Source organism: Triticum dicoccoides, chromosome 3A, assembly GCF_002162155.2.
Source record: "Triticum dicoccoides isolate Atlit2015 ecotype Zavitan chromosome 3A, WEW_v2.0, whole genome shotgun sequence".
In the NCBI taxonomy this organism is placed as follows: domain Eukaryota; kingdom Viridiplantae; phylum Streptophyta; class Magnoliopsida; order Poales; family Poaceae; genus Triticum; species Triticum dicoccoides.
The window spans coordinates 237,038,735-237,061,142 of record NC_041384.1 but is presented as its reverse complement, the minus strand read 5'-3'; the positions used below and the strand labels follow the sequence as shown (position 1 = coordinate 237,061,142).

Genomic DNA, 22,408 nt, shown 5'->3' with positions numbered 1-22,408 from the left:
TGCTCTAACAAAGAGAAGGGGGGTGCAGAAGCACCATTACCGGTGGCTGGATAGCGGCAGCGAGGAGGTGCGCGAGGGGAATAACAGAGCATTGGGCTGCCAGTTCAAAGAATTTGGGTCGTAATGAAACACAGGACGCCACTAACAACAGCGTCCACACCTGGACATTGTTAGCAACAGCGGCCGTACCTGGACGCTATTAATCACAGCGTCCTTCCTACTTACACAATTTCCAGTTGCCCTTTACCAGTTCCGTAATTAGATAATTCTTATTTATTATTAATAAAAAAATCGGGCGAACGCACGCGCAGCCGCCGCTGGCGCTACTCGCCTATCCCCGCCTCGCCCCATCCCGCGGTCCGCCGGCGCTGCTCCTACGGTCCCATCTCCAAGGCTGTCGCCGTCTGGCGGCTACCCCAGTCCCCGGCCGCCGTGTTGCAGGCTTTGGTCCATCTCGGTTCAGGTGAGTTTTCAGGCAGCCTGCAGCCGGCAACGGTTTTACATACTCCAGTGCTTGCTAGTAATATTCCGTATCATGTGTGTGCGCCCAGTGCCCCAAGTGTGTCATGTTTTGGTGCTCGAATTGAACAGAAGACGTAGACATTCTGTTGTGCGTGATTGTGCAGGACACTTTTGTTGTCAATTGTTGAGAAATTGTCAAATAGAAGATGAAACGGACCATTGGTTTGGTACTAGCAAGCATCTCTGTATTGCATTACTAGCAAGCATCTCTGTATTGTATTACTAACCGTGCCTTCTCTGTTGTTGTAGGGACAGTTAAGCTATTGGCCATCCAAGCTTGGCGTGCAGTCGGAATCTCCTTAAGTTGATGTTCGTGTGCAAGTATGCTGGAGGAGACGCTTCAGGGTTAGTAATGCAGCCACAATCTGCTTATGATGTGCATAAAGCTCCGAGTCCAGTGGATTAGTAAATCTTCCTTCATGATAAGCATAACTAACTCAAGACCACTGTTTCCCTTCACCAGGTGTGGATTTAGCTGTTCATGCTTCTAGGCCTCTCCAAACGGAGGCTTGGCACGACTTCCTGCGCTCGCCGTTGGGTTTGCCCATGGACAACTTCGGCCATGCACAAGCACAGACATCTACTCTGGTACCATTTCAGCAGCCATTTACCATCATTGTCACCGATTCGTCTGTGTGTGGCGAATTTTGACAGTCACTTACCATCTGAGAGATCAACAAAGCAAGAGGGGCGCGGCATCCATGATGCGTTGAGAGTTTTGCACCTCGTGCCAGGGAAGGCATATAATGGCAATGAGGAAGGTCTGTCTCATCACCGCATTATCAATGATTGTATGCATGACATCTTGAGAGTTCAGTTAGGAAATCATGGTATGCGTAATGGAGAAGTGCGGTTCGCTAGCTCAAGTAATAACACAGAGCAAATTTTACCTGATACCATTGATTCTCATGATATCTCTGCTTCTCCTTCCATGAATAAACTCGCAAAGGGAAACAAGTTTATGCTACTTGTGGAGTTGCATAGGAGAGGAATAAGTGCCGATATATCTGTTTTAGCATCTGCCATGAGCTTTTGTGCTGTTAAGCAATCCATTAGGACAGGTGCTCAGCTCCATGCTCTACTGGTGAAAGTTGGTTATGAATTGTCGGTACTTTCTGGTACCTCTCTGATTAGCTTATATGCAAGATGTTGTCAGCTGGAGAATGCTTGTCAGGTTTTTCAGAGCATGCCAATAAAAAATACCGTGTCGTGGACATCACTCATTTCTGGTTATGTACAGGATAATCAGGTTGAGCCATGCCTCAAGGTATTTCAGCTGATGAGACAGTCAGCGTGCAGGCCTAATGACATCACATTTGCCACTATCTTCAGTATGTGCACTAAACACGCACTTCTTGCACTTGGTAACAGTGTTCACGGTCTAGAACTAAGAATGGGTTTTGATTTGTGTGTGCATGTCTCGAATGCACTGATATCAATGTATGCAAAGTGCGGGAATATAATTGAGGCCCAAACAATATTTGAGAACATTGTGTGCAAGGACCTGGTTTCTTGGAACTCTATGATCTTTGGATATGCACAGCATGGCCTTGCTGAGCATTGTCTAAGCTTACTAAAAGAAATGGAGGAGGAGCACATAGTGCCTGATGTAATCTCCTTCCTTGGCATCCTGTCATCATGTCGGCATGCATGCCTTGTAGAGGAAGGCCGGCGCTGCTTCAAGGCAATGATCGGACTTGGAATAGAACCAGAGTTAGATCACTATTCGTGTATGGTAGACCTCCTCGGCCGGGCAGGATTGCTCGATGAAGCGTGGGATTTGATCGGTACAATGTCCATGCCCCCAAATGCAGTCATATGGGGTTCTCTGCTGGCTGCCTGTAGGATGCATGGAAACATTCCGATTGGCATCCATGCTGCAGAGCACCGTCTTAAGCTGGAGCCAGGTTGTGCTGCAACTCATGTACAGCTAGCAAATCTATACGCTAGCATTGATTGCTGGAGTGATGTGGCCAAAGTGAGGATGATGATGAAGGAGGGAGGACTGAAGACGAACACTGGATGCAGCTGGATAGAAATTGGCAGTGAGGTTTATACTTTCACAGCAGAAAACAGATCTAAGAGCCACCAAATAAACAATGTCCTGGCTGTACTTGACTTCTTGCGATCTCATATGGAATACAAACATGATGTGCTGATAGATGGTTTTGAGTTTGATGACCCTCAGTAGTTCAAGGTAAGTTTGAGCTCTGAATAAAGTATTGGGAGATGATAGATCGCCGCAGTCATTTGTATATGAAGATCAAAGAGTCAATTCTTTATAGAAAAAGCATGACTCACACCTCAGAGACTTGTGATATGATTCGTCTGATTCCAACCTCAAAGTATTCAATATTGTGCTGCATTAGAAGCAGTAGAGTTTTCCCACCTGACATCTGATTTCAATTTTGATGCTCAATGTAGTCTTTCTTATACGCACTTGATGTTTTAAACTAGGATACACTAGTAATTAGACTAGGCTGCACTAGTAATTAGTGTGAATCATTTGGGAACTTTAAATGTAAATTTGAACCAAATATAAGAAAAGGTTGGCTTGATTGACTAGATAAGGTTTGATGGATATTTTCTCTCTGCTATTTTGGATTGGTCTGAATAATGTAAATTACATCATAATTTCAGTTTGACACTTGAAAATTACTTCTTGATTGCAACTTATGGTCAAATTAATCCCCTAACCGTCCTTCTAATAATTACTTCCTCCTTCCCAAAATATAAAGCATGGTTGATTTTTCACGGTCTTTGATGCATGGCTTTGACCATCAATATATATCCTAATGCATTTATTAAACATGTATAAATAGTATTGTCATATTTGTCTTGTAAAATAATTTTAGTTCATCTGTCTTTATATTAATTTGGTAGACATGCAATAAAGTCAAAGTTGTGTGATGGAGACCAAAAAAAGTCAAGTGCGCCTTATATTTTGTGAAGGGGGGAGTATCTCTTAGTTGCATTCTTGTGGGTATGTTTATAGTTTTTCCTTTCAGTGGTTTTTAGAAGAAATAGATTTAATAATGGGTAATCCTATATTTTACTTAGTGCTTTCCTACTATGTTAGTATATTTCACTACAATCTCCTCTAACCTGTAAGGCTTCGTTCGGTTAGAGCCCACCCCACTGGGATCGGGGCCAAACCCCATGGTTTCATCCCACCCGAGGTTTCATCCCGGTCAATCTTATAGGTTAGAGCCCAGCGTGGATTGTAACCCTGTCTCATATAAACTATGTTAGTATTGCTTCTGAATTTCATACACCTCCAAAATCCTCGGTTTTTACCGGGATTGTACCCCTGACTTACAATTTTATTCTAGTATTGCTTCTGAATTTCATGCACAGAGCACATTGGTAAATTGTCTAACAGTTCCATTTTGTGTAAAGCAGTACTTTCTGATTAGTGCTGCATCAGCATATGAACTGCTATATATTTCACACCATTATTAGGATGGGATCAGTGGGGATTGGGTGAGGGGTTGGGGATCACCTAGAGGATTAAATCCACTGCAACCGAACAAGGCCTAAGCCGGGTCAAAAGCCAGGCTTTTCCTTGCTAACTGAAGTAAATTGACAGCAAAGTACGTAAACACAAAACTATAAAGACACTTATTGTGAATCCCAAACTTATAAATCATTGGACATGCTGCCGACCATATTTATAAACTTAACATCCAGAATACGTTGGCACCTTGCACATGAGCAGAGGGTCTAGGTCTTGACCATCAAAAGTGCAGATTATTGTTGGCAAGCAACTCCATGATAGCAATCAAAGATTGTTCTTGGAGATAACATCCATTAAATCTAGTAGCTAAGACCAAAAGCATACTTCAACGCTCAGGCATGAACAACACCTTGCACATGAGCAGAGGGTCTAGGTCTTGACCATCAAAAGTGCAGATTATTGTTGGCAAGCAACTCCATGATAGCAATCAAAGATTGTTCTTGGAGATAACATCCATTAAATCTAGTAGCTAAGACCAAAAGCATACTTCAGCGCTCAGGCATGAACAACACGACCGGTTCCGTCTAGCATTTGGTAAAGTTTCAGTCGCTTCCAACAACCGACGATGGGGAAACCGCGCGATTCAGCAGAAGAACATGGACGATGCTATCGTGGGATGCAGACGAGGCAGCTCCGGCACCGGGGCAGCCTCAGCCTGGGACGACGTCTCCGACATGTCATTGAGCCTGGTGAACTTGGCCACCTGCGCCGCCGCAAGGTGTGCGTAGAAGATGGGAGCAACTGAGAGGGAAAATCAGATGATCAACCATGCCCTTTTGGCGTATGTTGCGAAATCAAGTGATGGCAAATCATGCTTACCAGCTGTGATGGCTGTGGTGCTCCTCTGGTACCTGAAACGAGTTCACAAGCATAAAAATGTCAGGAATGCACCGATGATCGTCAGAGGCAAGGTAAGGGCTGAATCTTTTGCAGCTACTTCAGTGCACATACGCATAGGAAAGGGAGTGGACGAGCTCCTGCAGCTCATCAGCGGAGAAGCCTGTCTCATCTTGGAGCACATGGTCGTGTGTTGGCCTTGTAGTCCCCTGGAATATACAACCAGAATGACTTGGATTGTATTCCCTCCGTCCCATAATATAAGAGCGTTTTTTACACTACACTAGGGATATGATAAGAATGTATGTGTAGAAAAGCCTAGGAATTGCTCGTTTAATCCTATACAAAATTGTAAATAATGGTTCTGTGGTAGGTGCTTAGATTCCTATGAGATGCATTTGGTTTCGTATGAATGCTACAGTACCCCCATTAAAAAGTACATACAAATCAAACAACCTAACAATTGCCATGGATTGCAATCCTCCACAAAAATTGGAAGATTAGAAAAAATATTTAGATAAAAGACGTAGGTTACCAGGGGGGACATTAGTCACTTGATCAGGTCTCTGTCCATTCCGTAGGAAAAATCTCGTGTGATGATTCTTCTGTGTAACCATCACTGTGAACTTGGGGAACCAGTTGCCACTAAAGTGCTTGCCACCAAAAAACTTGCATGTCTGTATCAATTAGGCAGGCATTACTATCCAGGACTGGCTCATGAGGAATTGGATATCACTTACTTTTACCTCCATGATTTGAGATAGCTCATCGTTCAGCACCTGATTGAATTGGCTCTCGCTAACACCATCCCTAACATAAGACAACAGAGTTTCCTTACACAGAATCAGGGTGCCAAAGTAAACTTAGAGATGGCATCGAGTATTTAGAGTCGGTTTGTACTCTTAACATCAAGGGACAAGACACAATTAATTCAGCAATTTCAACAGAAAAATTATGCTATTTAAATGCAGAAACCACTTATCTCACGGAGGACTACTGACCTGAAAATGATAATTTGTTCCGGCTTCTGACCATTGTTATTTTTCAGAAAGTCAACTACTGAATCCCTGAAATGTTATTGTCCCAGTGAGCAACAAATTAAAAGCATATGTATAATTAGGAAGCACTGTTATTAAAATTGTATAAATTGCACTTTATAAAATCTGAGCAGAAGAAACTCACTTAATGAGGCCATGATCGTCATCTCCAACTGGCTTAAACAAGGTATCGATCATTTCCAGCCTGGATGACTGAGTGCACACAGAAGCTCTGTGTAGTTTGAAATGATTAGCCACTTGAATGAACTAACCACCTGGGCCAAAGCAACAAGCACTCAAGTGAGTTAGCAAATTGCCGGTTGAAACTCTCTTCAGGACCATCAGCTAACACCTGAGTTTTTACTGCAGAAAACTGAATACTCCCTCCGTTCCTAAATATTTGTCTTTCTACATACAGAGCAAAATGAGTGAATCTACACTCTAAAATATGTCTACATACATCCATATATGGTAGTCCATTTGAAATCATCAAAAAGACAAATATTTAGGAACAGAGTACATAATAAGCAAATCTTACTGCAGCAACCGATGGCACGTCAGACCGTCCTGGTGAACCATGAGAATTGGGAAACATCCATAGCAAAGATGATGGTTCGAACCCTGGAGACATGAGGAATAGCACAGGTTGTTTCATTTTTCAGCAATGAATTCAACCCGCCAAGCTGAGCTGATTGGCAGCACAACACAAAAGCAAAGCATCCAGTTGTTCAGCTAAAAGAAATCCAAATTATGTGGTACACTGAAGATGGCAATGCAGATCACACTGTAAACCTTGGCATTTATCTTTAGCAGCACATTTATGAGGTACTGATCTTTGACGTTGGCAGGAGGAACCAAGCATCGCGTCAAAATACCATACAGTGCAAGGCATCCGCGCTTCCATGGTCTGACAAGAAGAAAAAAGGCTTGATGCCAGGTAGGCATTAAAAGAGCAAACCCTATGTCACAGTTCTTCCTCTTCTCAGGAAGAACGTACAGGAGAAACTCTGGTTCGTTGTACTTAATTCTTTCTTGTTTTTAGGCAAGTGAAAGATGTGATTTTATGTTTACTTTTGACTATCTACTTTTATGCAGCCCCAACATCTTTCATTGTCGCCAACACTCTTTGCACACAACTTTCGGCCACCCCCCAAAGATTAATTTTTTTGCCCTGCCTCCTTGAACACTGCCAAATCCTCAATCGTCTACATAGAGAAAGAATCAAATTGGTATTCAAGCATAGGGTCAAACTCTTCCTTGCGTTGATGGCTGCATACCACTTCACTGTGATTTCCTTGTTCTGTAACCGTTTCCTTAAATTTGGAAGACAAACAAAGTGCAAACGAACTTTCCAAGTGAAATGCAAGAAAAGGCTGGCCAATGGACAACCAACCGAATCCTAACTGTACTGGCCACCTAGAACAACCCCATAGCAGCGCCAGCCTCCCAAGTAGGGATGGATTTTTGGAGAACTTCTTGTCAGAAAACAGAAGGCTTAACAAGGCATATATCTAGCTCATCCTACCCACTCTAGATTCAGCACAAGTGATGGTATCCATGCGAGACCACAAAACAAACAGAAAGAAAGTCAAACTCAGCAAGCAGAGAGATGGAAAGCAACAAATTAGATGGTTCGATAGTAAAGGTTCAACTGCAGCACCCCGACAGGATTCAAAGGTTCTGAGGCACCAAGTGCAGCAACCAGCTTAGGAACACAACATCCCAGGAGTCCAACAGGCCATCACAGGCCACTACTACATACTACTAGTACTAGATAACCAAGCGCATCACCAAAAGTTGGAACGCGCAAGTGCGGCTGGCTGGCTGGCTCAGCAGAAGAACATGCTGCTGCGGACTTTCTCATGGAGGCGAGGCAGCTCCTGCACTGGAGCGCTGCCGGCAGAGGTGTGGCCACCGCCCTGGCTCGACGACGTCTCGGACATCTCATCAAACTTTATGAACTGCGCCACCTGAGCAGCCGCAAGATGTGCATAGCAGATTGGAGAAACTGCAAGAAAGCACAACAAGGTTGCAAAATCAGCACAGGGTTCACAAGACTAACAACAGTTGGAAACTTTGCAGATGCAAGAACAAGCACAGAAGTGCAAAACTCACCAACTGATATGGCTGTCGTGCTCCTTTGGTACACATATGAGAGCGAGTGCACAAGATCCTGCAGGTCATCCGCAGAAAAGTGTATCTCATCATGCAGGATATGGTAGTGTGTTGGCCTTGTAGTCCCCTGCAACACACAAATAAGATTAGCTTATCAAGTCTACACGACAACAAACTGGAAATGGTCACGATGGTACAAGCAACAAAAATAGAACTGAAAGCCAGGCCTAACCAAAACTTGCAAGTCATTCAAGTAAGATTTGACATGCCCAGGATGCAAAAAGAGCTGGATAAAGTAATGCATATGATCCAATAACAACTTACACAAATAAGATATTAAAATTGTCCCACTGACCAGAGTTTTACATCATACTGTACTGTACTTATCATATGCTATATAAATGCATCAACCACAAAGTGATTACTCTTGCAAAATCTTGAACACTTCAAAAAAATATTCACAAACTATCATGGTAAATCAGTGATGGTTCCAACAAGGTGCATAACTTGGGGTTCCAACAAGGTGCCATTAACAAAGGTGACAGGAGGGTCAGTATCAACTGATCAAGGGAACTACCAAACTTGCAATTTTTTGTCTCTATTCAGTAGAAAATGGCATAAATCACAGACAACCAGCACTAGGGCAGACAATGAGAATAGTGGCTACAGATGGATCAAAACTTTTAGCATTTATATCACAAACAGAACAGCACTACGGCAAAACATTTAACAAGCAAATATGATGCACCTGAGAGAATACTTACAATCATTCCAGCATGAGCGCACATGTAGAAGTCATAATTCCTTGGATGGCAGACTGCATTATCTACAACAGTGCCTGTGGAATGGCAACATTCAAACATTAGTATTATTATGGAACAATTTGACATTATCATGGGATAGAATACAGCAGACAAGTGGTATATGTTACCTGGAGGGACATTGTCAGGAGATCCAGGTATGAAGAATTTGGTGTGGTGATTTTTCTGGGCAACAATCAGCGTGAACTTGGGGTTCCAATTTTCATCCAAGAACTTGCAGGCCTGCACCAAATACAATAAACACCAAGTCAGTTGTGCAATAGATGAATGAGATACTCATGTATAGTATAATATGAGCCCAACTAGAACCACATGAACAGTACCTCAATTATTTGATCCAATTCAATGTTCAGCACCTGATTAAACTGGCTCTCACTAACACCATCCCTGTAATGAAGAAGAGATCAACATTTCCTCGAGAAAATCAGGCAACCATTCTATACAACTGAACGACCCTGGTATGTCTCCAATACTGACCACTGACATTTGCAAGTAGTTATTTAGGAAGTATGACAAACCTGAAGATGATGATCTGATCTGGTTTCCTTTTTCCAGAACTGGTGTAGAAGTCAATGAGACACTCCCTGAAACAGTCCGGAATAGCAACAGGAAAAGAGAACATCAAGAGAACCACCATAGCACATTTGTATGGACAACTGAACAAAAAACAAAAAAATATCTTACCGAACAAGGCCATCATCATCAGTTCCTTGTGGCTTGAACAATGAATCTATCATTTCGAGCTTTGGTGACTGCGAGCGCACTGAAGCCCTATATTTCGAGACAAGAGGCCATTCCCGAGAACCAACAACCTATAATCAAAATGGAAACAGACATCACATAATAGGTATCTTAGATTTGGGCTTACTAGTGTTATCTTAGATTTGGAAGTACTATAATGCAGAGTAAATTTAGTAGCGTACTGCTGCAATGGATGGTATATCAGACTGTCCAGGGGATCCATGGGACACATCCATTCCCAAGATGAGAGTTGGGACCTTTGATACAAGAGGTATACTTGGGGACATTTCAATTTGTAGTAGTGAGTTCATTCCACCAAGCTGATTAGAAAAAGGATTAGTACAAAGAAGACAATAATGTAAGCACTGTTTCAATAAGAATTAGACGTGGGGGAGGCACAAACTTTTGCATTGATCTTCAGCAGAACATTTGTCAGATATTGGTCATTGACCCTTGTTGGGGCCACACATTGAGTGACAATCCCAAAGTCAGCAAGGCATTTTCGCTTCCATGGACCTACAAAAGAAAAATAACCAGATGATACAGATGATTGTACTAAACTTATTGAAGATGATACAGATGATTGTCCTAAACTTATTTAAGGGATGCAATTAAGAATTTCTAGAACCAACCATAAACATCTGAGTTCTTCCTCTCAGCAAGAATACACAAGAGAAACTTCGGAGCCCCAGGAAGCTTAGACTTCACTTGCTCAAACATATCCTCAACCCTTTTTGGAGCAGGTGCACGTCTCATTGAACCATTCTCTTCAATTACAATATGAGGTTTTTCTACTGTCTGCAAATTTTAAAAAAGAGTGAGTACAAAAACATTTCAGAAAATGTGTAGTTAGGTTAATGGAAAACCTACAATGCCCTTCATGCCCCCACACTTGATGAGGTCATTGACAAGGTTCATGGTGTTACACCTAGCCGAAAAGTTTACAACTGCCCATCTGTCCACCACACAAGCTCTAGCAAGCCTCTGCAGAAGCATGACTAGCAAAGTTATGACTAAAAACATGCAGTATAAAAGAGTAGACACAGAATGCAGTCAAAACAAGCTGACCTTGTTGTTGAAATTCCAACGTCCATTCCTTGTGAAAATATCTTCACCATTTCCAGCTTTGAGCTACATTACAGGATTCAATAGGGATGCATAAGGATTTCACAAGCACAAACGATGACTAAATAAGATATGGAGCAGTTAGTTGTGACTGACCTTGGGGGCCTGCAGTACCCTACCAGCCACCTGTGTAAAGCCCTGAGCTATCGAAATTCCACATGCCTTCAACATGGGTTCTGTATCATAGCTGCTGCGTTTCAGTACCTGCCAAATTGACATTGATGAAACAGTTAATAACAAACCTACAACTAGGTATTGAGACAGAATAAATACGCCACTCACATCAGACAAAACTGACATCCTCTCTTGAGGCTTCTGCCTGGACTTCTCAACAAGAGATGATCTTTGTAGGGTACTCAAAGATTTGGTATACCTTTGTAAAGGGACCAGCTGGCAGAGCTGGCAAACATAGAAAGATTCATCAGGGAATTGCACAAATAAGGCACAACCAAGAATATAAATTACAGGAATAGTCAAATCAAACCTCAATGGGAAAATATGTTGGCCGCCTAGGTTTCCCAACATTTATACAAGGGAAATCACCAGAGTACCTCAGCTCAATGCCACGGTTCTTCACAAAGTAATCATAAACAGATATTTCTATTGCTTCAGGGTCACCATTCCCACCATTCCTTTGCTTGAGGGAAAACCTAGATAGGCATAAGAATCACCAAGCAGTTATATAAAAATAATGAAAGCTGCATGAAACTATAAAAGCACCTAAATAGCGCTCTCAATAAAATCTACAATGCACAGATGCCATGCAACAAGTCCAAACAATTAATTAAGCGCCACTTAGATACAACAAATGGCGATATACTCACTTACATTTGTTCATAACAATTCCTCTCACTCAAACCAACAATCTTGTATTCTGTATTTGCTGGGCTTGTTTTTATCCTTAAATTCTTAAGTGCACGCTTGGCCTACGAAAACAAAAAAGGATTAGATATATCTACAGAGATACATACACATTTAGATATATATGATCAATGGTTTTCACAAGCAAGTTAAGGAGAAATCTTACCTTAGCCCAATCAATTTTATTAGGGTGGTCAACCTTCTGGTTGGCCAGCAGAAAATCGACAACAGGGCCAGGTTTCACAATCATTGTTGTAGAAACATCTGCACAATTAAGCAGTAGCTGTAAATATGAACTGTCGCCTAATTTAAAATGCTGTCACAAGATTATATACAGAACTGCACTCATTGACAACAAGCATACCAATATTAAGAGAAAGCCCGCTCTGTGTGGCTCGAAAGCTTGAGTGGAAACCTCGGCAGCCCATCACACCCCCACCCAAGTCCACAAAGTTTGAAGGATTGTTGTGAAAAAATGACTGGCGGACTAACAGGCAGCCCCTGCAAACACAAAGAAATATACACAAGGAAATTAGAAAAAGATTTACCATGAAATATCAACACTGAGAACAATAATCAAGAACAGTAAATTAGGATTCAGAAGTACATAGAAACAAACATACTGTTTGGCAGAGTGCTGTCTTAATATGATATCAATAACCCGAATGGCTTCTTGCGTGTGCTCTGATTCCTGGCCTTTGAGTGCCATTGCAATAGCACTCATGGGGATTCTAGCAGCAAAGCTCAACTCCACCTTGAAGGTTTTAGTTTGATATGGCCTTTTCACTCTCTTCTTGTCTGGACTGTCGTTTCCAGGGCTGCCATTTGCAGGAGTCCTACAAGCAACAGAGTTACATGAGCAACAGCAAGGCATAGTAACAACAAAAGACAACCTAAAAGCAAGAAAGTTACATGCAAGAAGACATAGTAACAGCAAAAGACAATACTGGACCAGGGCAGAGAGAGTTAATTACTTTCCACTGGAAACATCTTCAAGAACCACAACAAACTCATTGTTAATTTGTGGGAGGGCACCAATGGTAAAAAGACTCTTTTCACCATCATAGGCAAAGTCTTTATGAGCTAGTTCCGATGGATAAGTCTGAGCAAGCTTATCAATGACTTTTCTACCAACACCTTTTCCATCAACAGGCCTGTCATCTTCATACTTCAGATTTACCTGCATCCAATTAAACAACAAAGGAATGACATTAGATGGTAGCACAAGGAATTCAACAACAATCAAAGTAAATGAGGATAGAGGCATACAACAAAGTAAACAAGGATAGAGCCATACATAGTAATGATGGAAGAACTCGTCTGTCGTCTTCAACGAGACTTTGAAATGATTTGTCACAAGCTGTATAGGATTTCCCCTCTTGCCAAAACCAGGACGAGCGATCAGGGCCCTCTTAGGCTTTGAGATCTTCTTTGCTTCTTCAGGTTTGATAGGCAGCAGGGGTGGTGGTGGTGGCAAGTCATCAGCCGACTCAGCTTTTATCGGCTCTGCATTTGGCGGGAGTGGTGGTGGTGGTGGCAGGTCCTCTCCGTGTGACTCCATCTGACAGTACATCAGTTAATCAGCTTCCAACATTACAAGTACAAATTGTACAACTTAACAGTCAAGCAGAAGTTTTGCATAAAAACAAGTTAAACAAGTTATCTAACAGACCAACACAGGTGGTACAAGAGGTAGTATGTAAGTTCTATGGCGCAACTTAACAAATCAAGTATGAAAGGGCACATAAAGAAACCATTTTTCAGTTAATCCAAGGAAACAGGTGACAAGTAGACCTAACAAGGCTGGTGAATCCACAATAGGCATATATATCAACAGACCAACATAAGAAAACAACAATGTTGACACTACAGACTCAAGAATGGTACACAGATTATATTAACAAACCAAATAATTAAGTATCTTATGTTTATTGAAAGAAAATCTTAATTAGGAACAAACAAGGAATATACATAGCAAAAAACATAAATTCAAAGTACTCCCTCCCTTTCTTTTTACTCCCAAGTATAAAATTTAGTCAAAGTCAAACTACATAAAATTTGACCAAATTTATATAAAAAATATTAACATCTATAATACTAAAACTATATAGTATGAAAATACATTTCATGAGGCATCTGATATTATTGATTTCATATTGTGAATGTTGATATTTTTTAATATAAAGTTAGTCAAATTTTACAAAGCTTGACTTTGCCCAAACCTTATATGCAGACTAAAAAGAAACAGAGGAAGTACAAAGGCACAAAAGGAAGCATCTCTCGCTTTCCTTCCATTCCATATAATATATAATTAGATGTAAGCTGGCCAATTATATTTTAATCATGATAGTTTAAAGCAAATAAAAATGGTACTACTTTCCTGACGGGATTAACAACATTCTTCCTTCTTGTTATAATGAGATAAGGTCATTCCAGTGAGGGAATAGGTAAAAGATGCTCGTACAAAAGTACATGCTTATACAGGATGGTAATGACCAAGCATGCAAATTGGACAACTGCTATCACATCAGGTAGGGCAAAACAATAAAGAGGTACCTCACAAACGTAACTAGGACTAACATCTCTTAGGCATCAGCGATATTAACATGGGAAACTCATATAGCAGGTCCTTCTGAGAGCACAAGGATTATAAAACAGAAAAAACATAAAACAGAGTTTACTTACTTCAGCGAACCAACAATGGTCCCGAGGAGCCGAACCGCTGAACTGATCTGCTGCACACAAACAAGTTAAGTAAGCCATCTGACAGTGATAAAGTGTAGGAATACATGAGAGATTGGCATAAAGACAAAAATTCCAGAGAGAAAGGCACAAGGCACAAAAGGAAGACATATTTCCCCTTGCCTCCATGGGAACAGAGATGCAAAATTCCAAGCAAAATGCCCCAATTATAAACATATAAAGAAAGCATCTAAATACTCAGTAATGGTACCCAGGACTAGACCGAACCAAGGGGGAAAAAGAAGTATTTTTTCCCAGCATATGGGAAATCAGGCCCAGGAGAAACCTCTGAAAAACCCCAGAATTTCTTCCGCTGAAAAGAAAACCCCAAAAGTTCCTTTTTAGAGGAAAAAAGAAACTGTCCTCAGGCATAGCACATACAAGAAGCAAAACGAAAAACTCTACACTTTAACTGCCTCTGGCAGAGCACCCCAGTATTTCTTTCAGTCGAAAGAAAACCCCCAAAAGCTGGATTTTTTTTGAAAAAATAAAGATGTCCTCTGACATAGGACAAGAAGCAAAACGAAAAACCCTACACATATATAGAGATTATTACAAACAAAAGACGGTGGAAAAATAAATACCAAGAGAAGATGAACAGATTAAGGGCCAAACGAGAACCCCGGAAGGGAGAACCGGTGGCACATATCATATACTTGGACTAAAAATAAAAGAAAGAAGAAAAGGGCTCAAAACCCCACAAAACACGCCGAGAACGCGGGCGAACGGAACCTAATCCCAAATCCAACGCCTTGGGGAACATGCACACAAATGCATGACCTCCGCCGGGAAAAAAAGATACAAGGAAAAAGAGAAGAAGAAGAACAGAGGAGGGGAAAATAAACCCCCGTCCAAGAAATCCGGCGAACGAAAGCGGCGACCAAGAACGCGAGGAGAAGGACGATCTAATCTACTACAGGACTAGAACCCTAGATTTGTCCATTACCGAGGGCGCAAGGGAGGAAGCCTCGCCGTTGGCCTCCGCGAGAGAGGGCTTGGCTTTCTTTTCCGTTCCCCTTCTCGTCTCTCCCCCTCCCCTCTCCTCGAACAACACTCCCCTAGACAGTGCCCCAGCCCCGGCACCGCCCCCCTCTTCTTGTAGCAGAGGAGGGAAGGGCAGGAAGGTAAAAACGGACGGACGCTTGCCATCTATGCGTCGCACGCATCGCGGCCGTCCGTCGGGTGGGAGCGTCGATCCGGGCCGGACGCGTGGGGCCAGGGGAACTCGGCGGGCTGCGTTGGCGTCAGGCGCGTCCCGTGCTGCCCCGCTCACTTCCCCTGGTGCGGGGTTTTCGTTCCACAGATGCCGTCACGGGTACCTCACTGACGCCGCGGGCCCGAGGCCCGTGGGCCCGAGAGGTCATCGTGTTGGGTGTGGTTTTACGTGTCGGGCCGTTTTCCCCACGGCCGGGAAGCCTCTCCCAGATATCCACACCCACCACGACTCCCCTTCCGCTCCCCGGGTTAAAGGAGGCTGCGGCCAGCCTTGCGATGGGGTCCGTGAGGTGCGCCCGGTCCATGCACCGGTGCGTAGCGGAGCGCTCGATGCAATGACACGTTTGGCGCCGGTGCATGTGGGCCGGGTGCGTTCAACGCGCGTACAAGTACAAGCAAGCGTCGTCCTGGGTAGCAGTACGTAGTTGCAGTGGCGCGCCGTGCCGGCCTGGTGATTTTGGGCAATGCCTTTGAGCCGCATCAATAAAGGGCGGTTGGTAAATTACCATCTCCATTGCTGCCACCTGCCCACAGTACTCCCTCCCCTGCTGCTGCTGCTGCTAGTACTACTACGCGACAGCTCGCATCCCTTCTTCTCTCCCGACGAATGGGCCCTGCGTTCGGCACGTGAGTGGTAGAGTAGAGGCGAGCCTCCGGAAAAAGGACGTTTCAAATCGGAGGTGATTATTGCTTCCTCAAAAAAAAAAAACGGATGTGATTATTGCCGCGACTAGTGGAGGATCTCGGGTCATAAAACTAGGATCGTCTCCGTTTACTTCAGTAAAACGATTCAAATTTTCTAAAAAAAATATACTGCAAAAAAAAATCTAGATATATCATCGCAATTTTTCTAACAAATAATCTCAGGATGGACTTTAAAATGTTAGACCGCCAGCGTTAAGTATGTGGTATATATTGTTTTGCGTTTTAGGAGGGGGTGCCATGGCATCCATGGAACCCCACTAGGTCAGTCCCTGCAGCGGAGATTTGATTTGATTTTATTGTTTTTTTTGCTTGTTTGGGGATTCAATTCATTTTGAGAAAATAGAGAGGATTTGTAAAGTAATTACGTCAAGGTTTGGTGGGTGGTAAATGGATTTGAATGTGATAGCTCAGAATGCTCTCACGGTGACCCTTTGTTGGAAGAGCTTTAATGTCTACTTATGGTTTTGCTCCTGCTTCTATTGTATACTATTTATGTTACTTTTATTTACTTCCAAAGATGCATGCAATGAAATTTGGCCGATGGATTGTAGCAGAGAAACTTGGCCGATGGATAGTAGCAGAGAAACTTGGCCAATGGATTTATTCAATTTGGATAAAGTGGAGACATTTGTAATGTTTTATGTGGAGGTTTGGTGAGTGATAAATTGAGATTTCTAGTGTGACTACGACGATTGCGTTGCATGCACACTTTTTTAGGGCAAAATGATGTGGTTTTATTACTGCTTTCCCAGCAAAAATATTTATTATTTTATTCTTGTTATTCTTTTTAAATACATATGTTTTTATTTGTTTATGTACATTTTGTTGGTGCGGCAAATCATTTTGGGACAAATTAAGAGGGTATGTAAAGTAGTAGTGTGAAAGTTTAATGAGGGGTAAATCGGGGTCTCAACTGGGATGACAATGCACCATGCACTGACGAGAATTATTTCCCACGCGATTTTAACAAGGTTATATTACGGCTATCTTATTGAATTTATTCCTGGTTCAATTTCATGTTTCCAATGTTTGGCATTTATGTTCCTTTTGTTTACTTCATAAAATATGTAAGGTCAAACATATAAGAATCACTATATCATGTGACTTACCATCTGGGCTTTTTTTTTAAATTGCAATTCTAGCATTAAATCTCAGTGTGGTGTCATAAAAGTTAATGACCGAAGTAACTTCTCCATGATCAATGAGTTTAACATAGAAGCATCAAAGTCAAAACATACAGATGAAATAAGAAAACATTATGACTTATAGAAGAAATGTGAATAAGTTAAAATATGCATTACTCAAAGCTAGCATCGTTTCGGTTGATATGGAGCTGAAAACCTAATGCTCTAGAAAAAAAAACAACGCGTCCAAAATTATATTGACACTTCTATATGGTGTTAAATCTTACTTTTATACATGTCATAAACGATAGTCAACTATATAGGTTGAAGTAAGAATGGTAGTGCTTGAGTTAGCATATTGTTCTACATGTGTGTTTTAAGAATAAATAAAACCTTCCAATAATTGTTTACATTTGTAACGAGGCCACTGATGAGTGTGATAGGTGATCACCATACTTGAACCGTTCACATTAATTTTAAGTTGCATTACAACTTATGTTTACAAGTGTTGCATAGAACCTCAAGCCAATAGTGTGTCACGCGCAATTGTAGCACCAACAAAACTAGAATTTATGTATGGCAAAGTACATCGCATAGATAATACACCAAAAACAAGACAAAAAGGCACAAACAATTTATTGCGCTGCACAAAATTTTGTTTTTGTTTAAATGGCATAGTCCCCTAGAATTTGCGTTACAAATATGCTTCATGTGACTGCATATATTACTTTATAAGATACACTAAATCAAGACTGCGCCAACATAAAAGTAACTCTAACACAACAATGAGAACCTTCGACTCTACTATTTGATTACATTAGACCTTGGGTGGTTTCATACTTTAGATGATGATGACAAGTCATGTAATCAAAAATTATATGGAAAATGCTCTCTACTCAATCTTACCGAGCGAACCCCTCTAATCCGGTAGATCAACACAAGTTCAAATGAGATTGAAGAGGGTGTGTGGCATCTTATTCCATGGTGGGAAGACATGATGAAAAAAGTAAGGGGTGAGTGTCGAGATAGATGGCCACGACTTGAGAATCGACGATGACGAACCTCGGATTCACGGATGTTCCCTCGTGGCCAGAGGAGTGTTTGTTGGTGGTGTAAGTGTTGGGAAACATAGTAATTTCAAAAAAATCCTAAGCACACGCAGGATCATGGTGATGCATAGCAATGAGAGGGGAGAGTGTCGTCCACGTACCCTTGTATACCGTTAAGCGGAAGCGTTATGACAACGCGGTTGATGTAGTCGTGCGTCTTCACGATCGATCGGTCCTCAATACCGAACGTACGGCACCTCCGCATTAAGCACACGTTCAGCTCGGTGACGTCCCGCGAACTCACGATCCAGTAGAGCTCGGGGAAGAGTTTCGTCAGCACGACGGCGTGGTGACGATGTTGATGAAGCTACCGCAGCAGGGCTTCGCCTAAACACCGCTACAGTATGACCGAGGTGGATTATGGTGGAGGGGGGCAACGCACACGGTTGGGGGAGATCTTTGTGATCAACTTGTGTGTCTAGAGGTGCCCCCCTGCCCCTGTATATAAACGAGCAAGGGGGAGGCCAGCCGGCCCTTGTTGGTGCGCCAGGAGGAGATCCTCCTCCTAGTAGGAGTAGGAGGAATCCTACTCCCACTAGGAGGGGGAAAGGAAGGGGAAGAAAGATAAGGTAAGGGGGGCGCCCCCCCCCCTCCTAGTCCAATTCGGACCAGAGGGAGGGGGCGCGCTGCCTACCCTAGGCCAGCCCCTCTCTCTTTCCCTTGTGGCCCAACAAGGCCCATTAGCCCCCGGGGGTTCCGGTAACCCCTCTAGTACTCCGGTAAAATCCCGATTTCACCCGGAACTCTTCCGATGTCCAAATGTAGGCTTCCAATATATCAATCTTTATGTCTCGACCATTTCGAGACTCCTTGTCATGTCCGTGATCATATCCGGGACTCCGAACTACCTTTGGTACATTGAAACATATAAACTCATAAAACCGATCGTCACATAACTTTAAGCGTGTGGACCCTACGGGTTCGAGAACTATGTAGACATGACCGAGACATGTCTTTGATAAATAACCAATAGCGGAACCTGGATGCTCATATTGGTCATATTCTATGAAGATCTTTATCAGTCAAACTGCATAACACTATACGTTGTTCTCTTTGTCATCGGTATGTTACTTGCCCGAGATTCGATCGTCGGTATCCCAATACCTAGTTCAATCTTGTTACCGACAAGTCTCTCTACTCGTTCCGTAATACACTATCCCGCAACTAACTCATTAGTTGTATTGCTTGCAAGGCTTATAGTGATGTGTATTACCTAGAGGGCCCAGAGATACCTCTCCGACAATCGGAGTGACAAATCCTAATCTTGATCTATGCCAACTCAACAAGTACCATCAGAGACACTTGTAGAGCACCTTTATAATCACTCAGTTACGTTGTGACGTTTGGTAGCACATAAAGTGTTCCTCTGTGTTGGAAATATGCCCTAGAGGCAATAATAAAATGGTTATTATTATATTTCCTTATTCATGATAATTGTCTATTGTTCATGCTATAATTGTATTAACCGGAAACCGTAATACATGTGTGAATACATAGATCGTAATATGTCCCTAGTAAGCCTCTAGTTGACTAGCTCGTTGATCAATAGATGATCATGGTTTCCTGACCATGGACATTGGATGTCATTGTTAACGGGATCACATCATTAGGAGAATGATGTGATGGACAAGACCCAATATTAAGCGTAGCACAAGATCGTGTAGTTCGTTTGCTAAAGCTTTTCTAATGTCAAGTATCATTTCCTTAGACCATGAGATTGTGCAACTCCCGATACCGTAGGAATACTTTGGGTGTACAAAACGTCACAACGTAACTGGGTGGCTATAAAGGTGCACTATAGGTATCTCCGAAAGTGTCTGTTGGGTTGGCACGAATCGAGACTGGGATTTGTCACCCCGTATGACGGAGGGGTATCTTTGGGCCCACTCGGTAATGCATCATCATAATGAGCTCAATGTGACTAAGGAGTTAGCCACGGGGTCATGCGTTACGAAACGAGTAAAGAGACTTGCCAGTAACAAGATTGAACGAGGTATGGCGATATCGACGATCGAATCTTGGGCAAGTAACATACCGATAGACAAAGGGAATTGTATACAGGATTGATTGAATTCCCCACATCGTGGTTCATCCGATGAGATCATCGTGGAACATGTGGGAGCTGACACGTCTCCAACGTATCTATAATTTTTGATTGCTCCATGCTATATTATCTTCTGTTTTGAACATTATTGGGCTTTATTATCCACTTTTATATTATTTTTGGGACTAACCTATTGACCCAGAACCCAGTGCCAGTTCCTGTTTTTCCCCTTGTTTCAGTGTTTTGAAGAAAAGGAATATCAAACGGAATCGAAACGGAATGAAACCTTCTGGAGAAGTTATTTTTAGAAGGAAAGCTACCCGATAGACTTGGAGTGCACGTCAGGAAAGAAACAAGGGAGCCACGAGGCAGGGGGCGCGCCCACCCCCCTAGGGCGCGCCCTCCACCCTCGTGGGCCCCTCGTGGCTCCCCTGATGTATTTCTTCCGCCTATATATATCCATATACCCTAAAACGATCGGGGAGCACAATAGATCGGGAGTTCCGCCGCCAGAAGCCTCCGTAGCCACCGAAAGCCAATCTAGACCCGTTCCGGCACCCTGCCGAAGGGGGGACTGCTCTTCGGTGGCCATCTTCATCAACCCTGTGCTCTCCATGACGAGGAGGGAGTAGCTCTCCCTCGGGGCTGAGGGTATGTACCAGTAGCTATGTGTTTGATCTCTCTCTCTCTCTCTCTCTCGTGTTCTTGAGGTGGTACGATCTTGATGTATCACGAGCTTTGCTATTATAGTTGGATCTTATGATGTTTCTCCCCCTCTACTCTCTTGTAATGGATTGAGTTTGCCCTTTGAAGTTATCTTATCAGATTGAGTCTTTAAAGATTTGAGAACACTCGATGTATGTCTTGCCGTGCGTATTTGTGGTGACAATGGGATATCACGTGATTCACTTGATGTATGTTTTGGTGATCAACTTGCGGGTTCCGCCCATGAACCTATGCATAGGGGTTGGCACACGTTTTCGTCGTGATTCTCCGGTAAAATCTTTGGGGCACTCTTTGAGGTTCTATGTGTTGGTTGAATAGATGAATCTGAGATTGTGTGATGCATATCGTATAATCATACCCACGGATACTTGAGGTGACATTGGAGTATCTAGGTGACATTAGGGTTTTGGCTGATTTGTGTCTTAAGGTGTTATTCTAGTACGAACTCTAGGGTTGTTTGTGACACCTATAGGAATAGCCCAACGGATTGATTGGAAAGAATAACTTTGAGGTGGTTTCATACCCTACCATAATCTCTTCGTTTGTTCTCCGCTATTAGTGACTTTGGAGTGACTCTTTGTTGCATGTTGAGGGATAGTTATGTGATCCAATTATATTATTATTGTTGAGAGAACTTGTACTAGTGAAAGTATGAACCCTAGGCCTTGTTTCAATGCATTGCAATACCGTTTGTGCTCACTTTTATCATTAGTTACCTTGCTGTTTTTATATTTTCAGATTACAAAAACCTTTATCTATCATCCATATTGCACTTGTATCACCATCTCTTCGCCGAACTAGTGCACCTATACAATTTATCATTGTATTGGGTGTGTTGGGGACACAAGAGACTCTTTGTTATTTGGTTGCAGGGTTGCTTGAGAGAGACCATCTTCATCCTACACCTCCTACAGATTGATAAACCTTAGGTCATCCACTTGAGTGAAATTTGCTACTGTCCGACAAACCTCTGCACTTGGAGGCCTAACAACGTCTACAAGAAGAAGGTTGTGTAGTAGACATTAGGAGCCAATATGGGTATCCAGACCCCACTATTGGTTATTGGCCAGAGAGATGTCTCGGTCATGTCTGCATGGTTCCCGAACCCGTAGGGTCTACACACTTAAGGTTCGGTGACGCTAGAGTTGTTAAAGGAAATAGTATGTG

The 22,408-nt window shown here is 42.6% G+C and overlaps 2 protein-coding genes and 1 pseudogene across 4 annotated transcripts; 1 reads left to right on the top strand and 2 right to left on the bottom strand.

Annotated features, from left to right (window-relative positions):
- Positions 1 to 316: 316 nt before the first annotated feature.
- On the top strand, positions 317 to 2,842 carry LOC119267989 (pentatricopeptide repeat-containing protein At2g37320-like). The gene is made up of 3 exons (XM_037549465.1): positions 317 to 463; positions 772 to 867; positions 986 to 2,842. The coding sequence occupies exon 3, from the start codon at positions 1,004 to 1,006 to the stop codon at positions 2,711 to 2,713; it is 1,710 nt and encodes a 569-aa protein (XP_037405362.1). The 5' UTR covers positions 317 to 463; positions 772 to 867; positions 986 to 1,003; the 3' UTR covers positions 2,714 to 2,842.
- Positions 2,843 to 4,281: 1,439 nt separating this feature from the next.
- On the bottom strand, positions 4,282 to 7,472 carry LOC119272192 (annotated as a pseudogene).
- Positions 7,473 to 7,519: 47 nt separating this feature from the next.
- On the bottom strand, positions 7,520 to 15,386 carry LOC119267988 (protein argonaute 4A-like). 3 transcript variants are annotated; one of them, XM_037549464.1, is made up of 23 exons: positions 15,265 to 15,372; positions 14,262 to 14,308; positions 12,874 to 13,137; positions 12,551 to 12,756; positions 12,200 to 12,412; positions 11,941 to 12,077; positions 11,743 to 11,840; positions 11,544 to 11,641; positions 11,200 to 11,365; positions 10,998 to 11,114; positions 10,812 to 10,919; positions 10,659 to 10,721; positions 10,461 to 10,574; positions 10,223 to 10,388; positions 9,994 to 10,106; positions 9,773 to 9,910; positions 9,534 to 9,661; positions 9,368 to 9,433; positions 9,173 to 9,236; positions 8,960 to 9,071; positions 8,793 to 8,866; positions 8,029 to 8,155; positions 7,520 to 7,921 (listed from the first exon to the last, which is right to left on the bottom strand). In XM_037549464.1, the coding sequence occupies exons 3-23, from the start codon at positions 13,135 to 13,137 to the stop codon at positions 7,743 to 7,745; spliced, it is 2,751 nt and encodes a 916-aa protein (XP_037405361.1). In that variant the 5' UTR covers positions 14,262 to 14,308; positions 15,265 to 15,372; the 3' UTR covers positions 7,520 to 7,742. The 3 variants fall into 3 exon arrangements, with proteins under 3 accessions (XP_037405361.1, XP_037405359.1, XP_037405360.1); XM_037549462.1 differs by having other exon boundaries at positions 12,551 to 13,137; positions 14,262 to 14,311; positions 15,265 to 15,386; XM_037549463.1 differs by having other exon boundaries at positions 12,551 to 13,137; positions 15,265 to 15,373.
- Between the last annotated feature and the right edge of the window lie 7,022 nt (positions 15,387 to 22,408).

What these genes read in the sequence shown, in the direction of transcription:
- LOC119267989 (XM_037549465.1), top strand. Translation starts at nt 1,004, where the DNA reads ATGCTTCTAGGCCTCTCCAAACGGAGGCTTGGCACGACTTCCTGCGCT.
- LOC119267988 (XM_037549462.1), bottom strand. Translation starts at nt 13,137, where the DNA reads ATGGAGTCACACGGAGAGGACCTGCCACCACCACCACCACTCCCGCCA. An exon ending in GAAGATGTTTCCAGTGGAAA is followed by an intron (nt 12,413 to 12,550) that starts GTAATTAACTCT and finishes TGTTGCTTGTAG; the next exon opens with GACTCCTGCAAATGGCAGCC. An exon ending in AATTGGATCAAATAATTGAG is followed by an intron (nt 9,072 to 9,172) that starts GTACTGTTCATG and finishes TATTTGGTGCAG; the next exon opens with GCCTGCAAGTTCTTGGATGA.